This window comes from Dama dama, chromosome X (assembly GCF_033118175.1).
Source record: "Dama dama isolate Ldn47 chromosome X, ASM3311817v1, whole genome shotgun sequence".
In the NCBI taxonomy this organism is placed as follows: domain Eukaryota; kingdom Metazoa; phylum Chordata; class Mammalia; order Artiodactyla; family Cervidae; genus Dama; species Dama dama.
Window position 1 is genome coordinate 98,656,965 of NC_083714.1, and position 27,443 is coordinate 98,684,407.

Genomic DNA, 27,443 nt, shown 5'->3' on the forward strand with positions numbered 1-27,443 from the left:
TTTTTAATCAGTGCGTTTTCTGTTGCCATGCTCTGGCCCACAAGTGTCCCATCTTCACCCCTCCTCACCCTCCCATCCGACCCTGCTATGGCCCCGCCCTGTGACCTTAATCCCTCCAAAGCTGGGGGAAGAGACGGGGGCTGTGTGCAGATGGCTCTTCAATCTCGAAAGGAGGATGTCGGCATCTGAAGGCGGGAAAGGTGAGAGCAACCTTCCACCCCTACAGACCCTTGGAGCAAGCCTGGGCTCTGCTCTATCCTCTGCCCCTCTGATCCGCCCACTGCCCACCAGGATCCTACCCCTGGAGAGCCTTTTGGGGACTAGAATCATATTACCCTGTTCCCATCCCAGACAGCCCCAACACAGCCCACAGCCTTAGATCCCAATTTGAACCCCAACCCCAATCTTGGCCCTGATCTCTATCTTAGCACCCACCCCAACTTCAACTCCAATGTCAGCCCCAAGCTTAATCCTAACACAAACTTTACCAATGAGAGGGCAAACCCCTGTTAAAGTCCAAATCCCAACATAGATATAGACCTTACCATGAGCTCTAAAGTCACCTAAACTCAACCCCAACCCCTGGATATCAACACTGTTGGTGAGTGGTTCTCTGACTTTCCAGAAAGACCACAGACCCATTTTTAAGGATTAGAGAGAAAGACAGAATGCATACTTGATGGTAGTAGTAAGTCATGAAGGTTTAGAGTCAGAGACTTCCTGGGTTTTACTCCCAATTCAGCCACTTCTTCAAATCACTTAACCTCCTTTTGCATCAATTTCTCCACCTGAAAAATGGGAATAATACTGTGTGTCAGACATTCTCCTGAATGCTGAATTCATTTAATCCTCACAACAACTCTATGTTGTAGGTACTCTTATTGTCATCTCATTATACAAATAAGGAAATTGAGGCTCAGAGAGATTACATAATTTGCTCAAGGACACAGAAAGCTACCAAGTGGTAGAATCAGGATTTAAACTCAAATAGCTTTTTTCCTCCAAAGCTGATGGTATCTTAACCAGGCCAACCCACTGCCCCTTGGAGGCTGAAATAAGACTGTGGGAATTGGGAATGGATTTAGCTGAAAACTCCAATGTAAAACTCAGATCCCACCTGAACTCAAACTCAACTTTAACCCTAACCTTGATCCTAATTCAAACCCCAACTCATTCAACTATCTAGGCCTAACCCTAAATCATATTTTAAGTACACTTTACTCCCACCTTAATTTAAACCCAACCCAAAATCTACCACTCGGGTTTAACCCTAAATTTGCTTCCAGCTATAAACTCAGTCCTACCCCATGCAAATTTAAGCTCTCTGCCCCCCAAATCTAATGCAAACCCTGCTTCAGTTAGAAATATAATCTCACCCACCTATAAACTTGCACTTTACCCTCAGTCAATTCTAATACCCACTCATCCCCCAATCCTTAACTCAGGTATCCTCAACTCTCCCTAATTTTACATGCTCTTCTCTCCTTCCCTCAGATAGAAGAATAGGATCAGGTAGGAGGCAACCAATACCTTGTCCTCACCCTGACTTGGTTTCTTCACACAGACACCACCCCAGAGCCCTGTCCAGTCAATGGGACAGGCCCTGGGCCCGAATGGGGGCTGTGCCCTGGGCCCCCAGCATCAGATGGTGAAATCAGCGGGGCATCGGGCCTAGGGACGCCTAAGCGGAAGACTCAGCACAGTAAGCACAAGACAGTGGCAGTAGCCAGTGCCCAGCGGTCACCCCGGGCACTCTTCTGCCTCACCCTGGCAAACCCCCTGCGGCGGTCCTGCATCAGCATTGTGGAATGGAAGCATCCTTGAAGGCCAGGGGCAGGGCTCAGGGGTGAAGGTCACCAGGGTACCAAGAGTCAAGGTTCAAGCCAGGGTAGGAATAAAAGAGGGCTGAGATCATCAGGGATCAAGGGTTAAAAGCTGGATTCAAGGGAGAGTTGAGAAAGATGAAGGTCTGGAGGAGGGGGTTTGTGTCAAGGGTCAAAGACTAAATCTCAGCCAGACTTGAGGATGCTACGGTTTTCCGGGGGGTCAGAGGCAAGGCCTTGGTCAGAGCAGAGGCCGGGAATGTCAAGGTTGGTCATCTTAGGGTTGAGTCAGCACTGGGTGGGGAGGGCCCCAAGAGAAGGTCACATTCTGAGGCCACTCTGCCTGGGTCCTTAACTGTGTCCACCTGAGGCCCTTCGACATCCTCATCTTGCTGACCATCTTTGCCAATTGCGTGGCCCTGGGAGTCTACATCCCCTTCCCAGAGGACGACTCCAACACTGCCAACCACAACCTGGTGAGGCTTGCCCCGCCCCGCCTCCAGCTAGATACAGCTCCAATAGAGCCACACCTCAAGCCTTCCAGCCAGGCCCTGCCACTGCTGACCCAGATGACCCTCTCCTGCCCAGCCCCACCCTCCGTCCTGCTTTGCTGGCCTCCCCATGAAGTGAAAGTTGCTCAGTTGTGTCGGATTCTTTGTGATCCCATGGACTGTAGCCCGCCAGGCTCCTCTGTCCATGGAATTCTCCAGGCCAGAATACTGGAGTGGGTAGTTGTTCGCTTCTCCAGGGGCTCTTCCCAACCCAGGGATCAAACTCAGGTCTCCCACATTGCAGGTGGATTCTTTATCCTCTGAGCCACCAGGGAAGACCCGCCTCCCCCTACCCCCTATCAAACAAACCCCACTCCCAAATAACTTCCCAATCTCCCGCCTCGCCCCCGGCTCTGCCCCCAGGAGCAAGTGGAATATGTATTTTTGGTGATTTTCACTGTGGAGACGGTGCTCAAGATCGTGGCCTACGGGCTGGTGCTCCACCCCAGCGCCTACATCCGCAACGGCTGGAACCTGCTCGACTTCATCATTGTTGTGGTCGGGTGCGCATCTGCAGGGGACACCCCCACCCTAGTTCAGCTTCCCACCACAGACCCGCTAAATTCAGGGCTCAGGGAAGTGACTGCTTCAGACTGCCCCCATTTGGCAGCCAGAATCAGGAATATTAACATATTTTAAACCTATTTGCATTTCCAGTTACAGGGATTTGTACTTCTCGGAGGAGAAGGAAAGGAAGGGAAGTGGGGATCCCAAGGCCTGACCCCCTACTTCCTCTTCCCGTGCTCCCCCATCAGGCTGTTCAGCGTGCTTCTGGAGCAGGGTCCCGGACGCCCAGGGGACACCCCGCATATGGGAGGAAAGCCAGGGGGCTTCGATGTGAAGGCATTGCGGGCATTTCGGGTGCTGCGACCACTGAGGCTGGTGTCTGGGGTCCCGAGTGAGTGGCACATCCCCCGGGCTTGGAGGTGATGGAGGGCAGCGGGAGGGGTTGGGGGCTGAGTTGACCCCACCCCTACTTTGCCCACCCCTCGCTCCCTACAGGCCTGCACATAGTGCTCAATTCCATCATGAAGGCTCTGGTGCCGCTGTTGCATATCGCACTTCTTGTGCTCTTTGTCATCATCATTTACGCCATCATCGGACTGGAGCTGTTCCTTGGACGCATGCACAAAACGTGCTACTTCCTGGGATCTGGTCAGCAAGCCCACCCATGCCAGGACAGGACATGCCCCCTCCCTTGGCTCCTAAGCCCCACCTTGTTCTCAAGGAGACACACTCAAATACACGAGATTCTGCTCCCCGGTTCAGGCTCTGCCACCAGATCAACAAGCCCTACCCCATATATTCAGGCTTCCCAGTGGCGCTGGTGGTAAAGAACCTACCTGCCAATGCAGGACACATAAGAGTTCAATCCCTGGGTTGGGTTGGGTTGGGAAGATCCCCTGGAGGAGGAAATGGCAGTGCACTCCAGTATTCTTGCCTGGAGAATCCCATGGACAGAGGAGCCTGGTGGGCTACAGTCCATGGGGTCTCAAAGAGTCGGACATGACTGAAGCCACTTAGCACACACACACAGCACACCCCATGTAGTCAAGACTCTACCCTTAATCTCAGACCTTTCTGTGACCCCATGGACTGTAGCCCACCAGGCTCCTCTGTCCTTGGGATTTCCCAGGCAAGAATACTGGAGTGGGTTTCCATTTCCTTCTCCAGTGGATCTTCCAAACCAGGGATCCAACAGGTATCTACCGCATCTCCTGCATTAGCATTCTTTACCACTGAGCCACCAGGGAAGTAAAGACTCCTAGGCAGGCCTTTTTTATCCAGACCCAAACCCAAGGCTTGCCCCCACCCTTCTTTCAAATGACCCTCTGAAATTCACAAGACTCTGCTCCTAGGCTCATGGCTCACTGTTATTCACAAAATTCTGCCTCAGACTTTACAGTCCCACTCCCCAGATCTCTGTGGTTGGGCCTCACAGCTTCCCAGGGGTTCAGAGTCCTGACCCAGCAGTCAGAGGCTAAGGGTTGTCTTTTTTTTTAATTTCATATATTTATTTATGGTTGTGCTGGGTTTTTATCACAGTGTGCAGGCTTCTCTTGTTGTGGCTCAAAGGCTCTAGAGTGTGGACTTCAGTAGTTGTAGTTCATGGGCTCAGTAGCTGCGGTTCTCAGCCTCTAGAGCACAGACTCAATAGTTGCAGTATTCAGGCTTAGTTGCTCTGAAGTATGTGGAATCTTTCTGGACCAGGGATCAAACCCCGGTCTCCTGCACTGGCAGGCAGATTCTTTATCACTGAGCCACCAGAGAAGCCCTAAGGGTTGTCTGATTTAGAAAAATCTAGAACCCTGAGGCAAACTTCCCAGGTAGGCGGGCTTCCAAGGTGCCATGACTGTGGGTGGGTGCACTTCAGATTCCAGAGCTCCAGTCTTCCCACAGACGTAGAGGCGGAGGAGGACCCGTCACCCTGTGCATCCTCAGGATCAGGCCGTGCTTGCACGCTGAACCAGACAGAGTGCCGTGGGCGCTGGGCAGGGCCCAACGGAGGCATCACCAACTTTGACAACTTCTTCTTCGCCATGCTGACAGTCTTCCAGTGCATCACCATGGAAGGCTGGACCGACGTGCTCTACTGGGTGAGGTGGAATGACAGACACCCAGTGCAGAAGCTGAACCTGCCTTTCCTCCCTGAGCTCAGGCAGGAGGGCTTGCATACACTGAGAGATGCATTTCCCCCTCCCCAGATGCAGGATGCCATGGGGTATGAGCTGCCCTGGGTGTATTTCGTGAGTCTCGTCATCTTTGGATCCTTCTTCGTCCTCAACCTTGTACTTGGTGTCCTGAGCGGGTGAGGAGCCTAGACACTTACCCAACCCCTCAGCCCCTGTCCCTTTACTTTGTTCCTAACAAACTTCTAGGCATCCTTCAAAACCCATCTAAAATACCCCTTCATTCATTCAGTCAACACTGAGCATCTACTGTGTGTGAGGCACTGTTTTAGGAATAGAACAAGAGACAAAAGTCTCTGCCTTATTGGATATTACATACATACATACACACATATGTGTTTTGTCTTATATGAAATATGTACTCTGGAAAGAAAGGAATAGGGAGATATTGTAATTACAAATAAGGACAAGCAGGGATGGGCCTCCTTGAGAAGGTGTTATCTGAGTAGAAATGGGAAAAGATACTAAGCCATGTGAATATCTGAGGAAAGAGTGTTCCAAGCAAAGGGAAGAACCAGTGCAAGGTCTCCAAAGCTATAACGTGCTTAGTGTATTCAAAGAACAGCAAGGAGGTCAGTATGGCTGGGATGGTGATGGCAAGGGGACCAGGGTGGTTCCTCTGTCTAGCCCTCTATTCTCCTCCCTCAGGGAGTTCTCCAAAGAGAGGGAGAAGGCAAAAGCACGAGGGGATTTCCAGAAGCTTCGGGAGAAGCAGCAGCTGGAGGAGGACCTCCGGGGCTACCTGGACTGGATCACACAGGCAGAGGAGCTGGACATGGAGGACCCCTCAGCTGCTGGCAACTTTGGTTCCATGGCTGAAGAGGGCCTGGCCGGCCACCGTAGGCAATCTCAACCCAGCCCACGCCCTGCCTCATGCGTCCCTCAGATGTGGGCTGCCCTCCTGAGATCTAGCCCTAGCCCTCAGCAACTCTAGGCCCAACCTCTGGTTATGGTCTATGACCCAGAACCCAGACTCAGATACCCTTCCCAGACTGTACCCAGAACAAAGACTCCAAATAACACCCCTCATCCTAGAGCCCTAACCTCACCCCAGACCCTGTTCCCCAAATGTCCTCCCTGTGCTTACAGGGCCACAACTGGCAGAGCTGACCAATAGGAGACGAGGACGTCTGCGCTGGTTCAGTCACTCCACCCACTCCACCAGCAGCCATGGTGAGGATCCAACCAGGTTGAGGAGGGGGTGGGATGAGTAGACAGAGGGGACGGCCAAGAGCAGAACCCTGGCATCTTCATGTGCTGACCTCTTCTCCCTTCCTGCCCACAGCCAGCCTCCCAGCCAGTGACACTGGTTCGATGGCAGAGACCCAAGGAGACGAGGAAGAGGAAGAGGGCACTCTAGCCAGCTGTACACGCTGCCTGTGAGGCCCCCAGCCCTCGACCCCTGACCCAGCCCAGAACCCGGAACAGATCCTGGCCCCAGTCCTGACTTCAGCCTCCAACTTCCTAGCCCTGACCTCCAACCCCTGCTGCTGAGTGCCCTTCAGCCCCTAATGATGCCCACCTCCCATCTTCCCCTTTTCCAGAAATAAGATCATGAAAACCAGCGTTTGGTGAGTTGGGAAAGCTGTGTGACTCCCAGACCCTATGACTTTGTGAACCCCACCTCCAAGCCCCCCATGACCAACAGGCTCCCCCACCTGAGCCCCCAGGACAGGTTCAGGTAAGTGATCTCTGTCAGTGGGCTCCCTGTCCCCACAGTCGTCGTCTCCGCCGAGCCAACCGGGGCCTTCGGGCACGCTGCCGGAGGGCTGTGAAGTCCAATGCCTGCTACTGGGCCGTGCTGCTGCTCGTCTTCCTCAACACTCTGACAATCGCCTCGGAGCACCACGGGCAGCCCTTCTGGCTCACCCAGATCCAGGGTGCACCCCTCAGCCTGCCAGCCCTCTCCCCAGCCCCTAATCCCTTCCACCCCAGAAGCCCAGATGCAGGATCTCCTGGGTCCTGATATGGCCCCAGATACAGCCCTCCCACCCAAGTAAATGCAGAAAACCTGTCCCGTCCTACCTTGCAGCTTACACTTAAGTAGCGCTTGCTGTGTGTGTCAGGCTCTGTTTTCAGCAGTTTACACGTACTCACTCAATTTCTCTTTACTGCAACTTTATGTGAATTAAGTACTAAGGCACAGAGGCCTAGCACCAAGGTCCTGAAGAGTTAAATGATTAACCCCAGGACTCAGCTACTGAGTGGCAAACCTAGGCAGCCTGGCTCTAGAGTTCAGGCTCTTAACACCCCACTGTCTGGACAAGTTAAACCCTCTGTGCCTCAATTTCCCCATCTACAAAATGGGGATAGTGATAGTATCCACTTCATGGGATGCTAAAAGCAAAAGTGAAAGTGTTAGTTGCTCAGTTCTGTCTGATTCTTTGAGACCGCATGAACTGTAGCTTGCCAGGTTCCTCTGTCCATGGAATTCTCCAGACAAGAATACTGGAGTGGGTAGCCATTCCCTTCTCCAGGGAATCTTCCCAACCCAGGGATCAAACCCACGTCTTGTGCATTGCAGACAGATTCTTTACCATCTGAGCCACCAGGGATGGTGGGGAGGATTAAATGAGTTAAAGTGAAAAATGCTTAGAACGTTGCCTGACCCACATGGAGTTAACACTGTATAAGTGTTATTAATAGCCCTTACTATTATTCATTTTAATCTCAGCCCCAACCTGGATACCGAGCACACTTCTAACCCCAACCCTCAAACCGGCCCCAGTCCCAGCTAAACGCTAGGCTCTAAGTCTACCCATGAATCAGAGATTTTCTGTATTCACAGAGGCTAACTGAGGCCCACACCCCAGCTCTGCCCTCACCCCAGGTCCAAAACTCTCAAAACCTCATGCACCCTGACCTACAAACTCACCCTATCCTCAATCCTAACCACATCACCAGCCTGTGCCTGGTCCAATACCAGCTGCCCCAGATCGCTTCATGGCCCCTACCTCCCCACATGTCACCACAAAACCTGGCTAGCCCACTCACCCCTGCCCCTCTCCCCACAGAGTATGCCAACAAAGTGTTACTCTGTCTATTCACGGTGGAGATGCTTCTCAAGTTGTATGGTCTGGGGCCCTCTGTCTACGTGTCCTCCTTCTTCAACCGCTTTGACTGCTTTGTGGTCTGTGGGGGCATCCTGGAGACTACCCTGGTGGAGGTGGGTGCCATGCAACCCCTGGGCATCTCGGTACTCCGCTGTGTGCGCCTCCTCAGGATCTTTAAGGTCACCAGGTATGTGGGGGTGGGTGGGTGAGGGGGTGTGTTTGTTTGTGGCGAAGGGTAAAGACTGAGACCCCAAACACAGCTGCAACAGCCACCACCCCAGCTCCAATGATGACTATATTTGTATCACCATTCATTTATCAAATATCCATTGAGTGCCTACTGCATACAAGTTGTCCTTCCAGGCCCTAGGGAAACACCAGGAATCAAAGCAGACACTAGCTCTTGCCTTCCTAGAGATTAAAGTCAGTTGGGGAGGGTGTCTACTCCACTTCCCTCCCTTTCCTCAGCCTCAACTTCAGCTAGAATATGATTCCCAACCCCATCTCCAAATTCAACCCCATACTCATCACCAACCCAAACCCCACCCCTCACCCACAACCATAACACTATCTCTAACTCCAACCACCAGCCACTCATCTTCCACAAGGTCATTTACAGCCCCAATATCCAAGTCCAAGCCCAGCTCCACCTCTAACCTCATTTCTAACTTCCAGATACATCCCCATCACTAACCACAACCCCCACATCCCAAACTCATAACCATTAGCCTATCTCCAACTGAAAACTCGTCCCCAATCCCAGCCCTAATCTCATCCCCATCCATCCTCTCCTCTATCCCAACCCTCAACCACAACCTTATCCCCAACTCAGTCATCTACAACTCCAAATATTCCCCAAGCCCATCCCCATCTACCCATCCCTTACCCCAAACCCAGTCCCAGGCCCAACCTGAAACCCAATTCTAGCTTCACCAACTTCCATATACCCACCATACTAATCTCATCTTCCCTAACACCACCCTAACCTCAAATACAACCTTCCCCTTCCTTCTTATTCTTACCTCACTCTAACTCCAAAATCACATCCAACAGTGACATCAAAGTTCATCTTAACCCAGTCTGCCCCAGAACATCCCAAGCTAAAGCCCTGCCCTGGCTCCTGACTCACCACTGAACATGTCAACCCTTCCCCCTCCATCTCTGCTGCAGGCACTGGGCATCTCTGAGCAATTTAGTGGCGTCTCTGCTCAATTCAATGAAATCCATTGCATCCTTGCTGCTTCTCCTCTTCCTCTTTATCATCATCTTCTCCCTGCTTGGCATGCAGCTGTTTGGGGGCAAGTTCAACTTTGACCAGACCCACACCAAGCGAAGCACCTTTGACACCTTTCCCCAGGCCCTCCTCACTGTCTTTCAGGTGGGACCTGGAGATGATGGGATGGGTGGGCAAGTAAGGAGGGATGCAAGGTTGGGGAGAGGGTCCCAAGAGCTTCATGGTGACTTCCCACCCCTAGATACTGACGGGTGAGGACTGGAATGTGGTCATGTATGATGGTATCATGGCCTATGGCGGCCCCTTCTTCCCAGGGATGCTGGTGTGCGTGTATTTCATCATCCTCTTCATCTGCGGCAATTGTATCCTCAGAGCCTTGGGAGGCTGGATCATGGCAGGGTTGGGGGAGGATAGTGAGGACCTGGGCACTCTGTAGGCAGTCTGCTTCTCCATCCTCTCTAGCCTGAGCTCACCCCAGACATCCTATTGAATGTGTTTCTTGCCATCGCTGTGGACAACCTGGCCAGTGGAGATGCAGGCACTGACAAAGATAAGGGCAGGTGAGGTCTGACTCTGCCTCCAAGACACTCTCGCCCTGGAATCCCTGACTGGGACCCTCACACACACATCCCACACCACCAAAGATGCCTTGGTCTCCCTGGAAATCTCCATCTGCAGATCCAACCTGCCAGTCCTCATTCGCTGGACATGCATTTACTGAGCACCTACTTTTTACCTGGTAGCTCAGGGCTTCCCTAGTGGCTCAGATGGTAAAGAATCTTCCTGCAATGCAGGAGACTCATTGTTACCCAGTTCAATCCCTGGGTAAGGAAGGTCCCCTGGAGAAGGGAATGGGGAGGAATACCCACTCCAGTATTCTTGCCTGGGAAATCCCATGGATAGAGGAGCCTGGAGGGCTATAGTCTATGGGGTCCCAAAGAGTCAAACACAACTGAGCGACTAATACACACATGTACACTTTTTGCCAGACCCTGTTCTATATGCTAAGGAGACAGCAGTGGTCCAAGTAGACAGAGTACTTGCTTTCATGGAGCCGACATTCTAGTTGGGAAAGGCAAGCAAAACACAAACTAATGAATATATAATAATATAATTTAATTAAATATATATTTACAATATGTAAAGAAGGAAAAGAAAGCAGAATAAGAGAATAGAGAGATATGATGCTTGCTGTTTTGGTTAGAGTAATCAAGGAAGGTGACTGTTGAACAGAGGCCTGAAAGAAGTAGGGGAGTGAGCCATGCCGATATCTGGAGTAAGAGTGTTCAAGGCAAGGGGACAGCAAGTGCAGAGGTCTTGAGGTGATAATATTCTTAGCACATTTAAAAAACACCATGGAGGAGTTTCCCTGGTGATCCAGGGATTAGGGGCCCATGCTTCCACTGCAGAGGGGCAGGGGGCATGGGTTCAATCCTTAGTCAGGGAACTAAGATGCCACATACTGCTGGGAGTGGCAAAAAAAAAAAAAAAACTCCATGGAGACACCATGGATGCCATGGAGTGGCATGAACAAGGAGAGTGATAGGGGGTGAGTTCAAATAGGGGGAAATAGAGAAGCCAGATCAAGGGTATCTTGGGCCATGGTGAGGACTTTCAGTTTTTCTCTGAGTAAGGGGGGAGCCGTGGGAGGGGTGTGAGCAGAGGAGGAATGTCCCAGACTTAGAACTTAACAGGATCTCTTCTGCTGCTGTGAGAATAGACCAAAGAGATGAGGGAAGAAGCAGGGAGGTTCTATGGGACCTAAGAAAGGTCTGTTCTGACTACAGTAACCCCCTCCTCCACCAGCCTTGCCTATCTGCTTCAATCTTTAACAGTTACTGCCCACCCCACCCCCAATATTTCTTTGCTCAGGGAGAAGATCACTGAGGAAACTCCACAGGAGAATGGAGCACTGGTGAGTTAAAAGTCTGGACACTGTCTACACCCACCACTACCACCAGTATCTGTCTGTGTGCGTGTCTTTAACCCCCATCCTCTGCCTATTCATTCCTTCTTTATTGCATCCCTTCTGTGCCTCCCCCGTGTCCATCCCCTGGTGAATCCCCCATCATCGATGACCCCCATCTTCCTGTCCCCAGGTGCCTGGTGGGGAGAATGAGGAAGAGGAATCTGCAAAAAATGAAGGAGCAGGCAAGTGGGCAGGGTCAGGTGGAAGAGGAGTGGGACCTTGGGGAAACCACCCAGGCAGACCTTGTGACCCCTGAGACACTCTTCTCTGGGGAACAGCCTTCTCTGAGATGGTCTTGAAAATAATGGACTTGGTGAGTGGCCAGGAAGTTTCAAGACACTGAGATTAAAGACGTGCTTAGTCACTCAGTCATGTCCAGCTCTTTGCGACCCCATGGACTGCCGCCCTCCAAGGTCCTCTTTCCATGAAGATTCTCCAGGCAAGAATACTGGAGTGGGTTTCCATGCCCTCCTCCAGGGGATCTTCCCAACCCAGGGATCAGACCCAGGTCTCCCACATTGCAGACGGATTCTTTACTGACTAAACTACCAGGGAAGCCCAAGAAGAGAAACCAATATTTTATTTTATTTTATTGCAGAACTTCTCAGAGCCTTTATTATAAAATAGTGTGTAAAATGCCTGAAGAGGGGCTTCTCCGGTGCTTCAGATGGTAGAGAATCTAACTGCAGTGCAGGAGACCTAGGTTCAATCCCTGGGTATGGAAGATCTCCTGAAGAAGGGAATGGCAACCTGCACCAGTATTTGTGCCTGGGAAATCCCATGGGCAGAAGAGCCTGGTGGGCTACAGCCCTGAAGATGGTGATGTTCACCCAGCACACATTTACTGAGCCCCTAACTGTGTCCCAGGGCTTCCCTTGTGGCTCAGCTGGTAAAGAATCCACCTGCAATGCGGGAGACCTGGGTTCGAGCCTGTGTTCTAAGTGCTGAGGACACAGAAGTGAACAAAACGAACTGAAATCCCTTCTCCAAGAAGCTGCCATTCTAGCAGGGAGATGAGAATTTACCATGGGAAAGCACTATTCTAGGTGCTCTACAGACATCTTCTCAATTCATTCTCTCTCTTTTGATCTTCTTCTGGTGCCAGGCATGGAGGAAGAGGAGGAGGAGGAGGAAGAGGAGGAAGAGGAAGGGGGGGCCGGGCATGTGGAACTCCTGCAGGAAGTTGTACCCAAGGAGAAGGTGGTGCCCATCCCTGAGGGCAGCGCCTTCTTCTGCCTCAGCCAAACCAACCCGTGAGTGCTGCGAATGTGCTGGGTGGGGGGACAGGACTGGGGGGGCAAAGGAGGGGAGGGAAACAGGAGGGGCTGGGGTCGGGAGAGGGGGAGGACCAGGGAGCAGCCTAGGCTCAGGTGGGGTGCACAGCCTGATGCAACAGGGCCCAGGCTGTCTCCCTTGGGCTCCCTCAGTCACTTCTGTGGTCCTGGGTTCTGACCACGGCCATTTCTCCACTCCCCAGACTGAGGAAGGCCTGCCACACCCTCATCCACCATCACATCTTCACCAACCTCATCCTGGTGTTTATCATCCTCAGCAGCGTGTCCCTGGCCGCGGAGGATCCCATCCGAGCCCACTCCTTCCGCAACCACGTGAGCCTTGGGCTGGGGGCTCAAGGGGCCACTCCCAGGGCTGTCCTACTGGATACAAGCTATGGCCAGGGTGCATACAGGGACAAGTCCCCCTAGTTAGGCAGAGAGACGAGAAATAATGGTAGGTGCGGCAGTACTAGCCTTTATTACGTGTGCAACACCCTTGGGGAAGCGCCAGGGAGGTGATCAGTATTTGGCAGAGGAGGAAGCTGTACTCAGAGGCTGAGCAGACCAAGGGTGCCCATGGAGCTGGGTAGAAGGAGAGGAGGCCAGATCCGAAGCCTTGTCTTTCTGATGGCCACGGTTTTTGCCTTGTAGAGAAGTCCTTGATGGTGATGAGAGAGAGGAAAGAGAGGGAGGGAAGGAAGGAAGGAGAGAGTGAGGAAGAGAGGAAAGGAGGGAGGAGGAACAGCAAAACCTACAGAGAGGGACACACAGCTAGGATCCCCCTCAGCCATGACTTGGTGTCCCCCCTCTTTCTTGCCCCCCAGATTCTGGGGTACTTTGATTATGCCTTCACCTCCATTTTCACTGTGGAAATTCTACTAAAGGTATGAATGGGCCCCTGAAGTTCATGGGGTCACAAAGAGTTGGCAGGTATGACTCAGCAACTGAACAACAGTTGATATGCCCCCATCACACCCCCAGTTGCCCCAACCTACTCCCCACCCACCCTTGTAGCCCACCATTCCTGTTTCCATCCCCAACTGCCCTCCCCATCTCCAGATCTGGGGTCTAACTAGACTTATATCCCCCACTCCCAAGATGACAGTGTTCGGGGCTTTCCTGCACCGTGGCTCCTTCTGCCGTAGCTGGTTCAATCTGCTGGATCTGCTGGTGGTCAGCGTGTCCCTCATCTCCTTTGGTATCCAGTGAGTGACACCTTGCCCACTCCATCCCTCCAAGAGCCAAGGCCAGGCCCCGGCCATGGCCTGAGGACTGCCCTCTCCTCAGCTCCAGCGCCATCTCAGTGGTGAAGATTCTGCGTGTGCTCCGAGTACTGCGGCCCCTTCGAGCCATCAACAGGGCCAAAGGACTCAAGGTATCCACATCCCACCCAAATCCATGGGACCCAGACTCTGCCCCACCCCTAGGGCCAAAGATCTTGGTCAGAATGGCCACTCGCAGGGATGCCTGACCCTCATAGTTCAGTCAGTAGAGAATCTGCCTTCAATTCAGGAGACCTAGGTTCGATTCTTGGGTGGGGAAGATCCCCTGGAGAAGGAAGTGGCAACCCATCCCAGTATTCTTGCCTGGAGAATCCCATGGACAGAGGAGCCTGGCAGGTTACAGTCCATGGAGTCTCAAGAGTCAGACACGACTTAGCGACTAAAACCACAACCTGACCACATAGCCTGGAGCTGATGTTGTAACCACCCGGCCCTGAACACTGGGCACAGTTACAAGTGACTGTCCATTCCTTACCAAAGGCCACATTTCTATGATCCAAGTTCCTGATGTGTGGACTCATACCCATCTGGCAAACACTTAGTTCCAGTTGGTGCCCACATGTCCTTCACCCAAGACCGCATGTTCTCAACCCAAGTCCCTGAGCCCCACACATGCCAAGAGTTTGTGTCCCCTGGCTGCCATGGCCTGCGGTGTCCATGAGCCATATCTGTGGGTGCCTGCAGCACGTGGTGCAATGTGTGTTTGTGGCCATCCGGACCATCGGAAATATCATGATCGTGACCACGCTCCTGCAGTTCATGTTCGCCTGCATTGGTGTGCAGCTCTTCAAGGTGAGAGGAAACACTGGAAAGACTCAGATGTGAGTCAAGGCGGGGAGCGGGGGATGAAGGGTGAATCTGTTTGACAAATATCATCCCTGCAGGGGAAATTCTACAGTTGCACTGATGAAGCCAAACACACACCCCAAGAATGCAAGTGAGTGCCCAAATCCTGCCCTCCATGCAGCCCAGGACCCCCCTAGAGTCCAAAGAGGTCCCTGGATCTCACCCAGGCCTCTGAAACCCCTAGACCTTCCTCCAAAGAACTGCAGAGACCCCCAGAGTTTTAAAAATACTTATTTGGCTGGGCTTCCCGAGAGCTCAGTGGATAAAGAATCCACCTGCTGAAGCAGGAGACACAGGAGATGCTGGTTCGCTTCCTGGGTTGGGAAGATCCCCTAGAGGAGGGCATAGCAACCCACTCCAGTATTCTTGCCTGGAGAATCCCATGGACAGAGAAGCCTGGCTGGCTATAGTCCAAAGGGTCACAAGAGTTGGACATGACGGAGCGACTACACACATACACACACACACATATTTATTTGGCTAAGTCAGGTCCTAGCTGCAGCACACAGATCTTCATTGCATCATGTGGGATCTTCCTCTGCAGCTGCAGTGCACGGAACTCTTGTTATGGCACACAGGCTCAGTAGTTACAGCCCGTTGGCTCCACAGCACATGGGCTTAGTTGCTCTATGGCATGTGGGATCTTAGTTCCCCAACCAGGAATCAAACCCACATCCCCTGCATTGCAAAGCAGATTCTTAACCATTTGACCACAAGGTAAGTGCCACCACCCCCAGATTTTATCAAGGCCCCCAAGACCCCAGAATTCCTCAAGGTCCTAAGATACACCCTGAGAATTCTAAGAATTGCAAAGGCTCTCAGAACTCTAATCCTTAAGATACCCCCAGTAACTGCCCCAAACCCCTCTTCACATTCCCCAGAGTTACCTCCACTCCACTCCAATCCCCCCAGCAATTCCCAAACACCCACCACCACCACCACCGAGTCCCCAGCTTCCACCTTGAGACTCCTGTAGAGGGTAGCTGATATTTATCCACTAAGCCATGTCTGACTCTTTTGCAACACCATAACACTGTAGCCTTCAGTCTCCTCTGTCCATGGGGTTTCCCAGGCAAGAATACTGGAGTGGGTCCCCCTACTTCAGGGGATCTTCCCAATCCAGAGATCAAATCTGCATCTCCTACATCTCCTGCATTACAGGCAAATTCTTTACCACTAGGGCACCTGGGAAGCCTGTAGTGGGTAGTAGTTAATTGTATTAGACATTCCTGGTTCAAATTCATCTCATGAGACTTAGTGCTGCATATACTTAGTGCTGATAAATGTTGCCTATTATTAGTATTGCTTTTTCCTGGATGACAATGATGATGATAATAATGGTGACGATAGCTAACGTACATGGTCCCAACAATGCACCAGACACTGTTTTCATTGATTGACAAAATTAACCCTTGTAACAAACCAGGAAATATGTTCTGTCATTATCCTTATTTCATAAATGGGGAAAACTGAAGCAGAGAGAGGCTAACTGCCCAAGGTCACCCAGACAGTAAATGGAAGTTCAGGATTTGAACCCAGGCTATTCACCTCCACCATTATGTCCTGCTGCCTCCATGCTGGAGACACCAGTCACCTTTCCATAGCTCCCCACCCCTCCTCACCCATCCAGCATGTCTGCAACATCCACAGGGGCTCCTTCCTGGTCTACCCCGATGGAGATGTGTCAAGGCCTCTGGTCCGGGAGCGGCTCTGGGTCAACAGCGATTTCAACTTTGACAATGTCCTTTCAGCCATGATGGCCCTGTTCACTGTCTCCACCTTCGAAGGCTGGCCTGCGTGAGGGACAGGGCCCTAGGGATGGGCAGGGGATTGGGCGAGAGTCTCTAGTGGATTGGCTTGGGATATCCTGGGGATGGGTGGAAGGGTATCTTGAGATGTGATGAAAGTCTCTGGAGAATGGATAGAGCTTTCTGGGGACTGGTGTGTGTATCAGATGACTAAGTGGGGAACTCCTAGAAGTTGGTTGAGGGTACTTTGGGGACCTGGGTGAGGGGGCTTCCAGGAATTAAGTAGAGATCTCTGAGGCACTAGGTGGAAGTCTAGAGAGGACTGGATACGATTTAGAGGGTACCCAGTAGGGGTCTGTGGGGACTGGGTGGAGGTGTTGGAGGAGATGGAGCTGGAGATTCAGTGGTTTCCAGATACCTGCACAAGTCTTTGGGGTATTAGTCAAAGATGTTTGGGGGGAGATGGAACAAGGAATTCAAGCTGATGGGACAGAGGACTTAGAGATCTTTGGGGGCTTGTGTGGGAGTTCTGGGGAGCTGCATAGGGACCCCAAGATGGCTGGAGGAGTATTGGGCATCTGTGGGAACTTAAGGGATTTGAGGGTCTCAGAGGGCCTGATTGGGGAATTCTCTGGAGGGTTGGATGGGGATCTCTGGGTCTCTGGAGGGCTGGGCTTTGGAGTCTTTGATGACCTGATGTGGAGGTCTCAGGCAATTAGGTCAGGGGGTTGGGGGATATTTGAGAAGGATATTCTGGGGTATCTAAGGTGTCTATGGGTAGGTCGGAAGTGTCTGGGATATCCCCCCACTTGCCCCCACTGGCTCCCCAGGCTGCTATACAAGGCTATTGATGCAAACGCAGAGGACAAGGGCCCCATCTACAATTACCACGTAGAGATCTCAGTATTCTTCATTGTCTACATCATCATCATTGCATTCTTCATGATGAACATCTTTGTGGGCTTTGTCATCATCACCTTCCGAGCCCAGGGCGAGCAGGAGTACCAAGACTGTGAGCTGGATAAGAACCAGGTGACCTCTGACCCCTGATTCACCAACTCCCCTCCCCAACTCCTTGCCTTGGGACACCACCGCTCACTCATGCCTTGCACCCATATGCAGCGCCAGTGTGTAGAATACGCCCTCAAGGCCCAACCACTCCGTCGCTATATCCCCAAGAACCCACATCAGTATCGTGTGTGGGCCACTGTGAACTCTGCTGCCTTCGAGTACCTCATGTTCCTGCTCATCCTGCTCAACACGGTTGCTCTAGCCATGCAGGTCTGAACTCCCCACCCTGCCCCCTGCCAGACACCTGACCCTATTCTATCCACACAAATCCCTGAGAACCATCAGAAATGCTTTAGGCTACAAGTAACAAAACCCCCAACTGACAAAAACTTAAGCTTTGAAGATATGTGTCACATTTTTTCAAATTACAGACCTATTCACCCTAATTTCAGGGATGTGAGAATGTGAAAAAATATGGCAGATGGTAAATGTAAGTTGCCATTGACTGTGAAATGCACCCCAATTTCAGAGATTCTAAAATGTGAAAAGATGTGTATCTTGGAATCAATAAAATGTGAGTTATCTCATATACCAAGCATTGCAGAGGTAGGCTATTTGCTTATTGCCCACCAGGGACCCAGGCTCTTTCTGTTCCACTATTCTTAGCAAGTTGGTTTTCATTCTCATGATTGTTGCTTCATGGTCACAAAATGGCTGCCATAGCTCCAGGCATCAAAACCACATTCAAAGCAGGAAAAAGGAAGGAAGGTTGCAGTAAGGGACTTTCCACATTTGACCCTTTTGTTGTTTAGTCTCTGAGTTGTGTCCAATTCTTTGTGACCCCATGGACTGTAGCCTGCCAGGCTCCTCTGTCCACGGGATTTTTCCAGGCAAGAATACTGGAGTGGGTTGCCATTTCCTTCTTTGATCCTTTTATTGGAAATCAAAAATATTTTTCACAGAAGCTGTCCAAGCAGCAGCAATCTTATGTTTCAGTCTCATTAGTCAGAACTAGCTGCAAGGAAAGCTAAGAAATCAAGAGCTGGGCTTTCCAATATCCATAATGGGAGGTGGACAGTGTGAGACTTTTGGCCAACTCATCGTGCTGCCACATCCCCAGACTCACCTCAGTCCAAGCCAGAGAATATTTGATTGTTATGGGGGTTTTCTGCCTCATGCTATATCCCCACATCTGATTTTCTCCTGCAGCACTATGAGCAGACTGCTCCCTTCAACTATGCCATGGACATCCTCAACATGGTCTTCACTGGCCTCTTCACTGTCGAGATGGTGCTCAAAATCATTGCCTTCAAACCCAAGGTACCCCCCCACCAGACCTAATCCATTCCTTAGGGTGGAGCTCATTGCATACCTCTCAGGGGGGACTTCCCTCATAGCTCAGTCGGTAAAGAATCTGCCTGCAATGTAGGAGACCTGGGTTTGATTCCTGGGTTGGGAAGATCCCCTGGAGAAGGAAATGGAAATCCACTCCAGTATTCTTGCCTGGAAAATCCCATGGACAGAGGAGCCTGGTGGGCTACAGTCCATGGGGTCGCAAGAGTCGGACATGACTTAGCAATTAAACCACCACCACCAGGGGGGGCAGCAACCAGCGAGTCATGAGACTAAGGAGGAAGAGGGATATAGATGCAGCCCTATCATAGTCCAACCCAGGCCCTGCCTCCCCAATGTCCCCAACCACTACTAGCCCCATACCCTAGCTTGCTAGCTCTGAGAAGACAGGGCAATGCTTTCCTCTTGTCTACAGCATTACTTTACTGATGCCTGGAACACATTTGATGCTCTTATTGTGGTGGGCAGCGTAGTGGACATTGCCGTCACTGAAGTCAATGTGAGGACTGGCCTCTCTACTAACCCACTCTACTCCTACCAACCTTCTCTCACCTCAACCCCAGGGCTTTCTCTCATGGGGAGGTGGTTCCCACTCATATCCTACTCACTCCCAGAGACTCAGAACTCCTTCCTCTAGCTCCATCTTTTCTGAGTCTCTGTTGGGTTCAGCCAAAGCCCTCTTCTCCCACCCCACCCCCATTTATTTGCAAGTTATGCCCTGCCTCCAGCAGCTCCTAAAACGACTCTCTTGTTTTTACCATTATTTTCTTCATTGCCTCTACACCCACCTCCATTGGCCCCATCATCTCCACCAACTCCTGCTTTGACTCCACCATCTCTTCTGATTCCTTTATTGGCTCCATTTCCTCCACCAACACCATCGTCTCTGACACTGGGTCTTTCACGGCTCTGTCATCACCACTGATTGCACCATTGGCTCCATCATCTTCTTCATTGGGTACTTCGTGGTCCTCCATTGACAATGCTGCCGGGTCCATATCTCCATCACTGGCTTCTCCATTGGATCTTCCATCGGTTCTCTCATGTCCATGAAACCACTGGCTCCACCATTTCCTCCACTGGCTCCAATATCTCTCCTCCATCATCTTCTGTACCTTCTCCTTTCCCTTTCACACTTATTACCAACTTTTCCTTCAACCATCCTGATCCATTATTACATAACCTTCCTCATCATCCCTGAATAATAACTCTGCCATCCACTATCCCTCATATTTGCTCCATCATTTCTCCTCTTGTTCATTGGCCCTGTGATCTCATCACCTCTGTTTTGGTAATATCTCCATCCAGAATGGTGGCCACCTGGGCGAGGTAACCCCCCCCCCCACCTCACAGCAGGGACTCTATGCCTGTCTCTTCACCTACCATCCTTTCCTTTCTGCCTGAAAGTCCTTAGAAATGTTCCCTAATCACTCTGGGGCCTGGGTTCTGAGGGATTTGATGGCTTGGGGAGGTCAAAGTATGAGACCGGGAGGTGGCTGAAGCAAATGTGAACTGAGCATACTCACCACAAACTCAACCCCAGAGCTCTGAGGACAGTTCCCGCATTTCAATCACCTTCTTCCGCCTCTTCCGAGTCATGCGATTGGTCAAGCTTCTTAGTAAGGGTGAAGGGATTCGCACATTGCTTTGGACATTCATCAAGTCTTTTCAGGTAACTCCACCACTCCTTTGTCCACTCCTCATCCCTACCTCACACCTCTCAGCTTGTCCTTTTACCACCCCCAGAACTACCCCTTCCAGCATGTCATACCCATCAGCAGCTTACTATTTCCAGTTTTCTATCTTCCGTGGGCTTTCAATTCCCAACATGTCTTGTCCTTACAGACCTTACTCTATTGTATTTAATACTGTGTTGTAGGCACCTTGGGGATGGACCACATCTCTCATATGGCTCAGGCTTGAGGGAGCAGTGCATTCTGGGGCTTACAGTTCTCTGCCTGGACCTGAGTACCTATCGTCCTCTCCACCCCCATAGGCCTTACCCTATGTGGCTCTTCTCATCGCAATGATATTCTTCATTTACGCAGTCATTGGGATGCAGGTAAGTGCAAACACTAGGGAGCATCCCTCGGGCATTCTTCTGTTGAAAGGGGTTAGACAGGAATGAGCCCAAAGTGGGGGTATAAAGACAGACAAGCCACATAACCCTGAGTCAGTCCACACATCTGTGTAATGGGGTCAGCAGTGCCTGCTTGTCAGCGTGGTGAGGATCCTTTGGGTATTAGGTGTTGTGAAATGGGTGGGATCCTGTAAAGGGCACAGAGTCACCCCTCTGACACAGCCCTTGTGTGCCCACAGATGTTCGGCAAGGTGGCTCTTCAGGATGGCACACAGATCAACCGAAACAACAACTTCCAGACCTTTCCACAGGCTGTACTGCTTTTGTTCAGGTGACACAAACACCCCTTCCCTGCTGCTTTGATCTCCAGCATGCTTTTGGGAGGGGCCACATAGCCTCTCTGGGCCCCAGACTGCCTGAGTTTTGGAAATAACAGGGCAGCATGGGACTCCATGTGGTGTCCCTGGTAGTTCAGATGGTAAAGAATCTGCCTGCAATGCAGAAGACCCAGGTTCGGTCCCTGGGTAGGGAAGATCTCCTGCAGAAGGAGATGGCTACCCACTCCAGTGTTCTTGCCTGGAGAATCCTTTGGACAGAGGAGCTTGGCAGGCTATAGTCCATGGGGTTGCAAAGAGTCAGACATAACTGAGCAACTAACACTAGTGCTGGTGCTATGGGACTCCATATTGCCGGAGACCTTTTCTTGTTGTGTTCTAAAGAATCTTTTAGAATAGTCTAGCCTCAGCCATCCTTTTTCTGGCTGCAAGATGTATACCTTTCATAGACCTTGCATCTATAAAATGAAAACATGACTGTCATCAATATGGCCACACCAGCTGTTAAAATATTGAAATGCTATCTTTACCAGATGTTGCGCCTGGCAAGAAGTAGGTCATCTCCTCACCCCTCTGGCCCCTACAGCCCCTTGTCATGATGTCACAGCCTCCCCTCCAAGATGGCATCCCTGTGTGACCCCCCAGGTGTGCTACTGGTGAGGCATGGCAGGAGATAATGCTTGCCAGCCTTCCCGGAAGCCGGTGTGACCCTGAGTCTGACTTCGGCCCTGGTGAGGAGTTTAGCTGTGGTAGCAATTTTGCCATCGCCTATTTTATCAGCTTCTTCATGCTCTGTGCATTCCTGGTAAGGACCATTTCCCAACCACTATTACCACTATCCCAGGGGCTGGCTCTGAGGAAGTCCGGGGATGAGGTGGGGAGCCCAGATCTTCAGAGCAGATGAAAGGGCTGGCCTGACAAGATCAAACCAAGGACTCCTGAGTCAGTGACCATATAAGCTTACCTCAGCCTCCCACGAAACCCACATACCCTGCTCTGCCCTTCACCTAACCTCTCCTACTCACTGGCCCACAGATCATAAATCTCTTTGTGGCTGTGATCATGGACAACTTTGATTATCTAACCAGAGATTGGTCCATCCTGGGCCCCCATCACCTCGATGAATTCAAGAGGATTTGGTCTGAATATGACCCTGGGGCCAAGTATGCCCTCTAACCCCATACCTGGGATCCCAGAGGACAGTGTACTGCCCCACACAGTCCTCCAACCCCAGAACCACTCACCTGTGCCTCCCATTACCCAGTCAGTAGATGCTCCAAGGTTCCCACTGCTGCTGTCCTCTGCCTTTTCCCCTCCCAAGGCTTCCCTGGCAGGCTATGGGGTGTTGGTGGGGGGAGGGAGTGATGAGCTGGTAGGACCTTGAGTAAGGACTAGAAGGGTTATCTCCAACCCAGTGGTGCCTCCTATCCACCCCTACCTTCCCCAGAGGCCGCATCAAGCACCTGGATGTGGTTGCCCTGCTGAGACGCATCCAGCCCCCCCTGGGATTCGGGAAGCTGTGCCCACACCGAGTGGCCTGCAAGGTCTGTGCACCTACCCACCACTGCCTCGGAGAGGACTGTCCACCATATGACCGGGGTGGGCAGGGACCCTGCCTTGGGCAGAGAAGGGGTGTTTGATGACATCCTCAAAGGCTTCTGCCCTTGGGCATCAAATGCCTGCATCCCTGGCATTTGCCCAAAGTGGCTTCCATATCCCTGCTGTGCACAGAGACTTGTGGCGATGAACATGCCCCTCAACTCAGATGGGACAGTGACATTCAACGCCACACTCTTTGCCCTGGTTCGGACATCCCTGAAGATCAAGACAGAAGGTGTGTGGGGAAGAGGGGGAGGGGCAGGGGGAAGTGGGGGAGGGGCAGGAGGGAGAGGGTTCCTGGGGAAGGTGCCAGGAGCAAACTAATTGGAGAATGGGCCCCACTCCTAGCTCTGAACCTCAAAATAGGTGAGTTTGTCTTCTCCAGGTCTGTTTTCCCACCTGTCCAACTGGAGCAGTGTGTGGCTGCAGTAGAAGCTTGTGACGCCCCCTCCAACAGTGAGGGAGTAACTGTGAAGTGTTCTTCCCATTGGCTTATGCCCATATCCTCTCCCGATGCAGGGAACCTGGAGCAAGCCAATCAGGAGCTGCGGATTGTCATCAAAAAGATCTGGAAGCGGATGAAGCAGAAGCTGCTAGATGAGGTCATCCCGCCGGCTGACGGTGAGCTGGCTCCACCCCAATTTCTTAAGCCCGCCTCTGAATGTCGAGGATTTGCTCACCGCCACCAAACCATCCCTGGCTACAGACTGAGGGGTGCAGGGGGGGGGGGGAGTCCAAGCCTTGGTGGGAGAGGCGGGGAGAGCAGAGGACTTCTGTGTGACCTTGCATCTTCTCCCTTGCTCCCAGAGGAAGAAGTTACCGTGGGCAAATTCTACGCCACATTTCTGATCCAGGACTATTTCCGCAAATTCCGGCGGAGGAAAGAAAAGGGGCTACTAGGCACCGAGGCCCCCCCAAGCACCTCCTCTGCCCTTCAGGTCTTGGGAGCAAGGGCTGAGCTGGGTGGGAATATGTGGGAGCATTGTAGCTGAGGCTGACTGCCTTCTTGATCTCATGGAAGCCATGTCACAGATGAAGAAACTGAGGCCCCAGGACCCATAGAGGATCAGGGGTGGCTGTGGGCCTCCTTTCCCACCCCACACTCCTACCCAAGGGCAGAGGAGTTTAGACCCTGAGCTGCCCGTTTCCCTATTTTTCTACCCCCACAGGCTGGCCTGAGGAGCCTACAAGACTTGGGTCCGGAGATGCGGCAGGCCCTCACTTGTGACACAGAGGAAGAGGAAGGGGAAGAGGGGCAGGAGGGAGAGGAGGAGGAAAAGGAGGACCTGGAAACGTACACAGTAAGGACAATAAGCTTTCACTCCCCCAGACAATCTTGATTGGAAAATATTGGGTTGGCCAAAAAGTTCGTTTGGGTTTTTCAGTACCTTGTTATGGAAAAACCTGAACGAACTTTTTGGCCAACTGCATCACCAACTCAACGGACATGAGTTTGAGTAAACTCTGGGAGTTGGTGATGGACAGGGAAGCCTGGCGTGCTGCAATCCATGGGGTCACAAAGAGTCGGACAAGACTGAGTGACTGAACTGAACTGAGCTGAATACTCACTCAACCCTTTGAGTGACTTCCATACTGCCTCTGGGAAGAAGCCCCCCAGAGAAGACACCCTACAGTAGACAAATGTTTATTTGGTACCTACCACCCACTGTTGGGTTGGGGGCAAAACCCAGATTCAGCCCCTGGGGCACTTGCTGGATACACACTATTTGACCAAGTGACTTAGTTACAACCTGGATGCAATCCTCAATCCTGTGATTTCCATAGGCCCTGATGGGCTCCCAGCCCCCATCTCGCCGGAGCTCCGTGATTTCTGTGTCTCTGTCTGCTGGAGACAAACCTCCAGATTCACTTTCCCTTGGACCCAGTGATGACGATGGGGGAGCTCCCAACTCCAGACAGTCCAATGTTCCCCAGTCTGGGTCCCATGCCCACAGGTATGGCCAAAGCTCTGTGGGAGGCTTGTGAGGGAAGACAGGGACTAGCCACTATATGGGGACTTCAGGGGCCAGAGGTGGTGAGCATAAGAGGGCCTTCAAATGGAAATGTGGGGAGGAATGGAGGGGATTCAAGGGCTCTAGTGGGAACAGAGGATAATAAGAGATTCATATGAGAGAGCCAATACAGAGGTTTAATATACAAAAACATATGATGTGGAGCAAAATGGGTTTAAGTTCAAATCCTGGCTCTGCCATTTGCTAAGTGACCTTGAGCTAGTCACTTAGTTTCTGTGGTCCTCAATTTCCTCACCTGTGAATGGGGAGTGATGGTAGCACTTACCTCATGGGAATGATGGATGAAATGAGGTCACACTAGCTTTTACAACCTCCCCCTCCCCACCTCCCCAACACACCCCCAGTTCTTGTGTTGAAGCTCTCTCTTCAGCAGGCCAGAGAGAGAGTCTGCTTTGATTTTTTGGAAACTTTGGGTACTTCCAATGAGACAGACAACTGTTAAAAGAAAGCCTATGTTTGCCTTAAAATGATGACATGTTAACTTTATGTTTTGTGAATTTTCTGAATTAGGAAAAAATTAAAAGTCCGGTGTTTCTGTAGAAGGTAGGGCATGGAATGAGAGGGAATCAGGGGCTCAGGACCGCATTGAGAGGATCTGGTCTGCCTAACTTGCCTCATTTTCCCCAGGAGAAGCTCTGGGGTTCTCATTTTCACCATTCCAGAAGAAGGAAGTTCTCAGTCCAAGACAACCAAAGGGCAAGAGAGGCAGGATGAGCAAGAGGAAGTCCTGAGCCAGCAGTCTGGCCATGACACGTAGGATGAGCCCATGAGCCCATGTGTGGGAGGGATGGTAACCCACTGCACATGCCCAGACCTGAGCTCACCCCAGCCATTCCTCATGAACAGGCTCTCCTACCTAGATGAACAGGCAGGGACTCCCCCACGCCCCATCCTTTTGCCATCTCACAGACCCCAGAGATACGTGGATGGCCACCAAGCACCACGCCGTCGTCTGCTGCCCCCAACACCTGCAGGTGAGAGTAGACATGGGCCCGGGCCCCCCTCCCTGGGCCATCAGGGCAGAGGGCTGGGGAGGCACTGACATTCCTCTTTGCCCACGGTGCCCCCCACACCCCCAGGTCGGAAGCCGTCCTTCACCATCCAGTGTCTGCGGCGCCAGGGCAGCTGTGAAGATTTACCCATCCCAGGCACCTATCATCGTGGACGCAACTCAGGGCCCAGTAGGGCACAGGTGAGGTGGGGGAGGGAGGCTGAGGTCTGGAGGGGTGGGGGCAGCCGAGGCTGAATTTATCAAATACCCTACATATCAGGTCCTTTTGAAAAAGGGGGCACATATGAATTCACACAATCCTCACTGTGCCCATAAGGTGGGTACTATTAGCCCCAGTTTACAGATGAAGAGACTGAGGCCCAGAGAGGCTTACCCAAGATCACACAGCTAGTAGGTGGCAAACCCAGGCCTTCTGTGCCTTTAAATAAACTCAAGTCTGATTTATACCCTTTCGGTTTGACTCCAGTTGTGGTTTGGGATAAGAGGTAGGCACAGGAGTAATTCCTAGATCCTCATACCCCATCCATCCATCACTATGCCCCTGATGTTTATTCTGGTCCAGGGTTCCTGGGCAACCCCTCCTCAGCGGGGCCGACTCCTATATGCCCCACTGCTATTGGTGGAGGAGGGTGCAGCAGGAGAGGGATACCTCGGCAAGTCCAGCAGTCCACTGCGCACCTTCACCTGTCTGCATGTGCCTGGAACCCACTCGGACCCCAGCCATGGCAAAAGGGGCAGTGCTGACAGCCTGGTGGAGGCTGTGAGTCCAGAAGGGGAGGGGGCAGGGGGGACGGGAGAGAAGGGGAGGAGGTGGGAGCTTGGGAAGGAGGGGAAAGGGGTCCCCAGTCTTTGTGTTGTGCATGTAGCTATCTCTTTGCAACTTCTGCTCAGCAAGATGTGTGCCCCGCTGTCCCCCACAGACATCCCCGTGTGCCTTCATGGGTTCATCACTCATTCACAGCAACCCTTCTGTGCCTACTGCCTTGTTTCCATGCTGCACCCACTGTCAACACAGATCCCATCTGTGCCCCCCAGGTGCTCATCTCTGAGGGTCTGGGCCTCTTCGCCCGAGACCCACGCTTCGTGGCCCTGGCCAAGCAGGAGATTGCAGATGCATGTCGCCTGACCCTGGACGAGATGGACAGTGCTGCCAGTGACCTGCTGGCACAGGGGACCAGCTCACTGTATAGTGATGAAGAGTCCATCCTCTCCCGTTTTGATGAGGAGGACCTAGGAGATGAAATGGCCTGCGTCCATGCCCTCTGAAGTCCTACCCCTCCCCCACTGCTCAATAAACTTCCTTCCCTCCCTTCCTCAGAAGGAGACAGCCGTGGACCACACTCCTGGATTTTAGTGTCTTTGCCCTGGAAGCCTGGGGCTGCCCAGCGGCTCCCATCTATCCATCCCCTGTATCAGCCCTGAGGCACTGCCCACACATGGGTATTTCCAGAAACCAGGACAGCCAGGCCTGATTATTCAGCGTCAGGGAAGGAGGGAGGAGGAGGAGGAAGAGACAGCAGCCAAAAAAAGCTGGAGACAAAGTGGAGGT

At 52.0% G+C, this 27,443-nt stretch overlaps 1 protein-coding gene across 2 annotated transcripts; it reads left to right on the forward strand.

Annotated features, from left to right (window-relative positions):
• Nucleotides 1-175: 175 nt before the first annotated feature.
• On the forward strand, nt 176-27,160 carry CACNA1F (calcium voltage-gated channel subunit alpha1 F). Of its 2 annotated transcripts, none has more exons than XM_061137480.1 (48): nt 176-250; nt 1,718-1,722; nt 2,194-2,299; nt 2,738-2,877; nt 3,130-3,272; nt 3,377-3,529; nt 4,775-4,971; nt 5,080-5,183; nt 5,713-5,903; nt 6,154-6,237; nt 6,350-6,443; nt 6,609-6,635; nt 6,784-6,944; nt 8,079-8,304; nt 9,288-9,495; nt 9,593-9,713; nt 9,830-9,911; nt 11,224-11,266; nt 11,451-11,502; nt 12,426-12,573; nt 12,798-12,927; nt 13,419-13,478; nt 13,693-13,799; nt 13,882-13,969; nt 14,562-14,669; nt 14,762-14,814; nt 16,374-16,520; nt 17,302-17,503; nt 17,594-17,752; nt 18,692-18,802; nt 19,251-19,334; nt 20,144-20,164; nt 20,379-20,507; nt 20,832-20,897; nt 21,155-21,246; nt 21,896-22,055; nt 22,286-22,413; nt 22,698-22,794; nt 22,982-23,084; nt 23,369-23,470; nt 23,657-23,787; nt 24,019-24,150; nt 24,635-24,804; nt 25,510-25,617; nt 25,729-25,856; nt 25,962-26,074; nt 26,457-26,654; nt 26,930-27,160. In XM_061137480.1, the coding sequence occupies exons 1-48, from the start codon at nt 176-178 to the stop codon at nt 27,158-27,160; spliced, it is 5,718 nt and encodes a 1,905-aa protein (XP_060993463.1). The 2 variants fall into 2 exon arrangements, with proteins under 2 accessions (XP_060993463.1, XP_060993462.1); XM_061137479.1 differs by having other exon boundaries at nt 176-200; nt 1,565-1,814.
• The last annotated feature ends 283 nt before the right edge of the window (nt 27,161-27,443 follow it).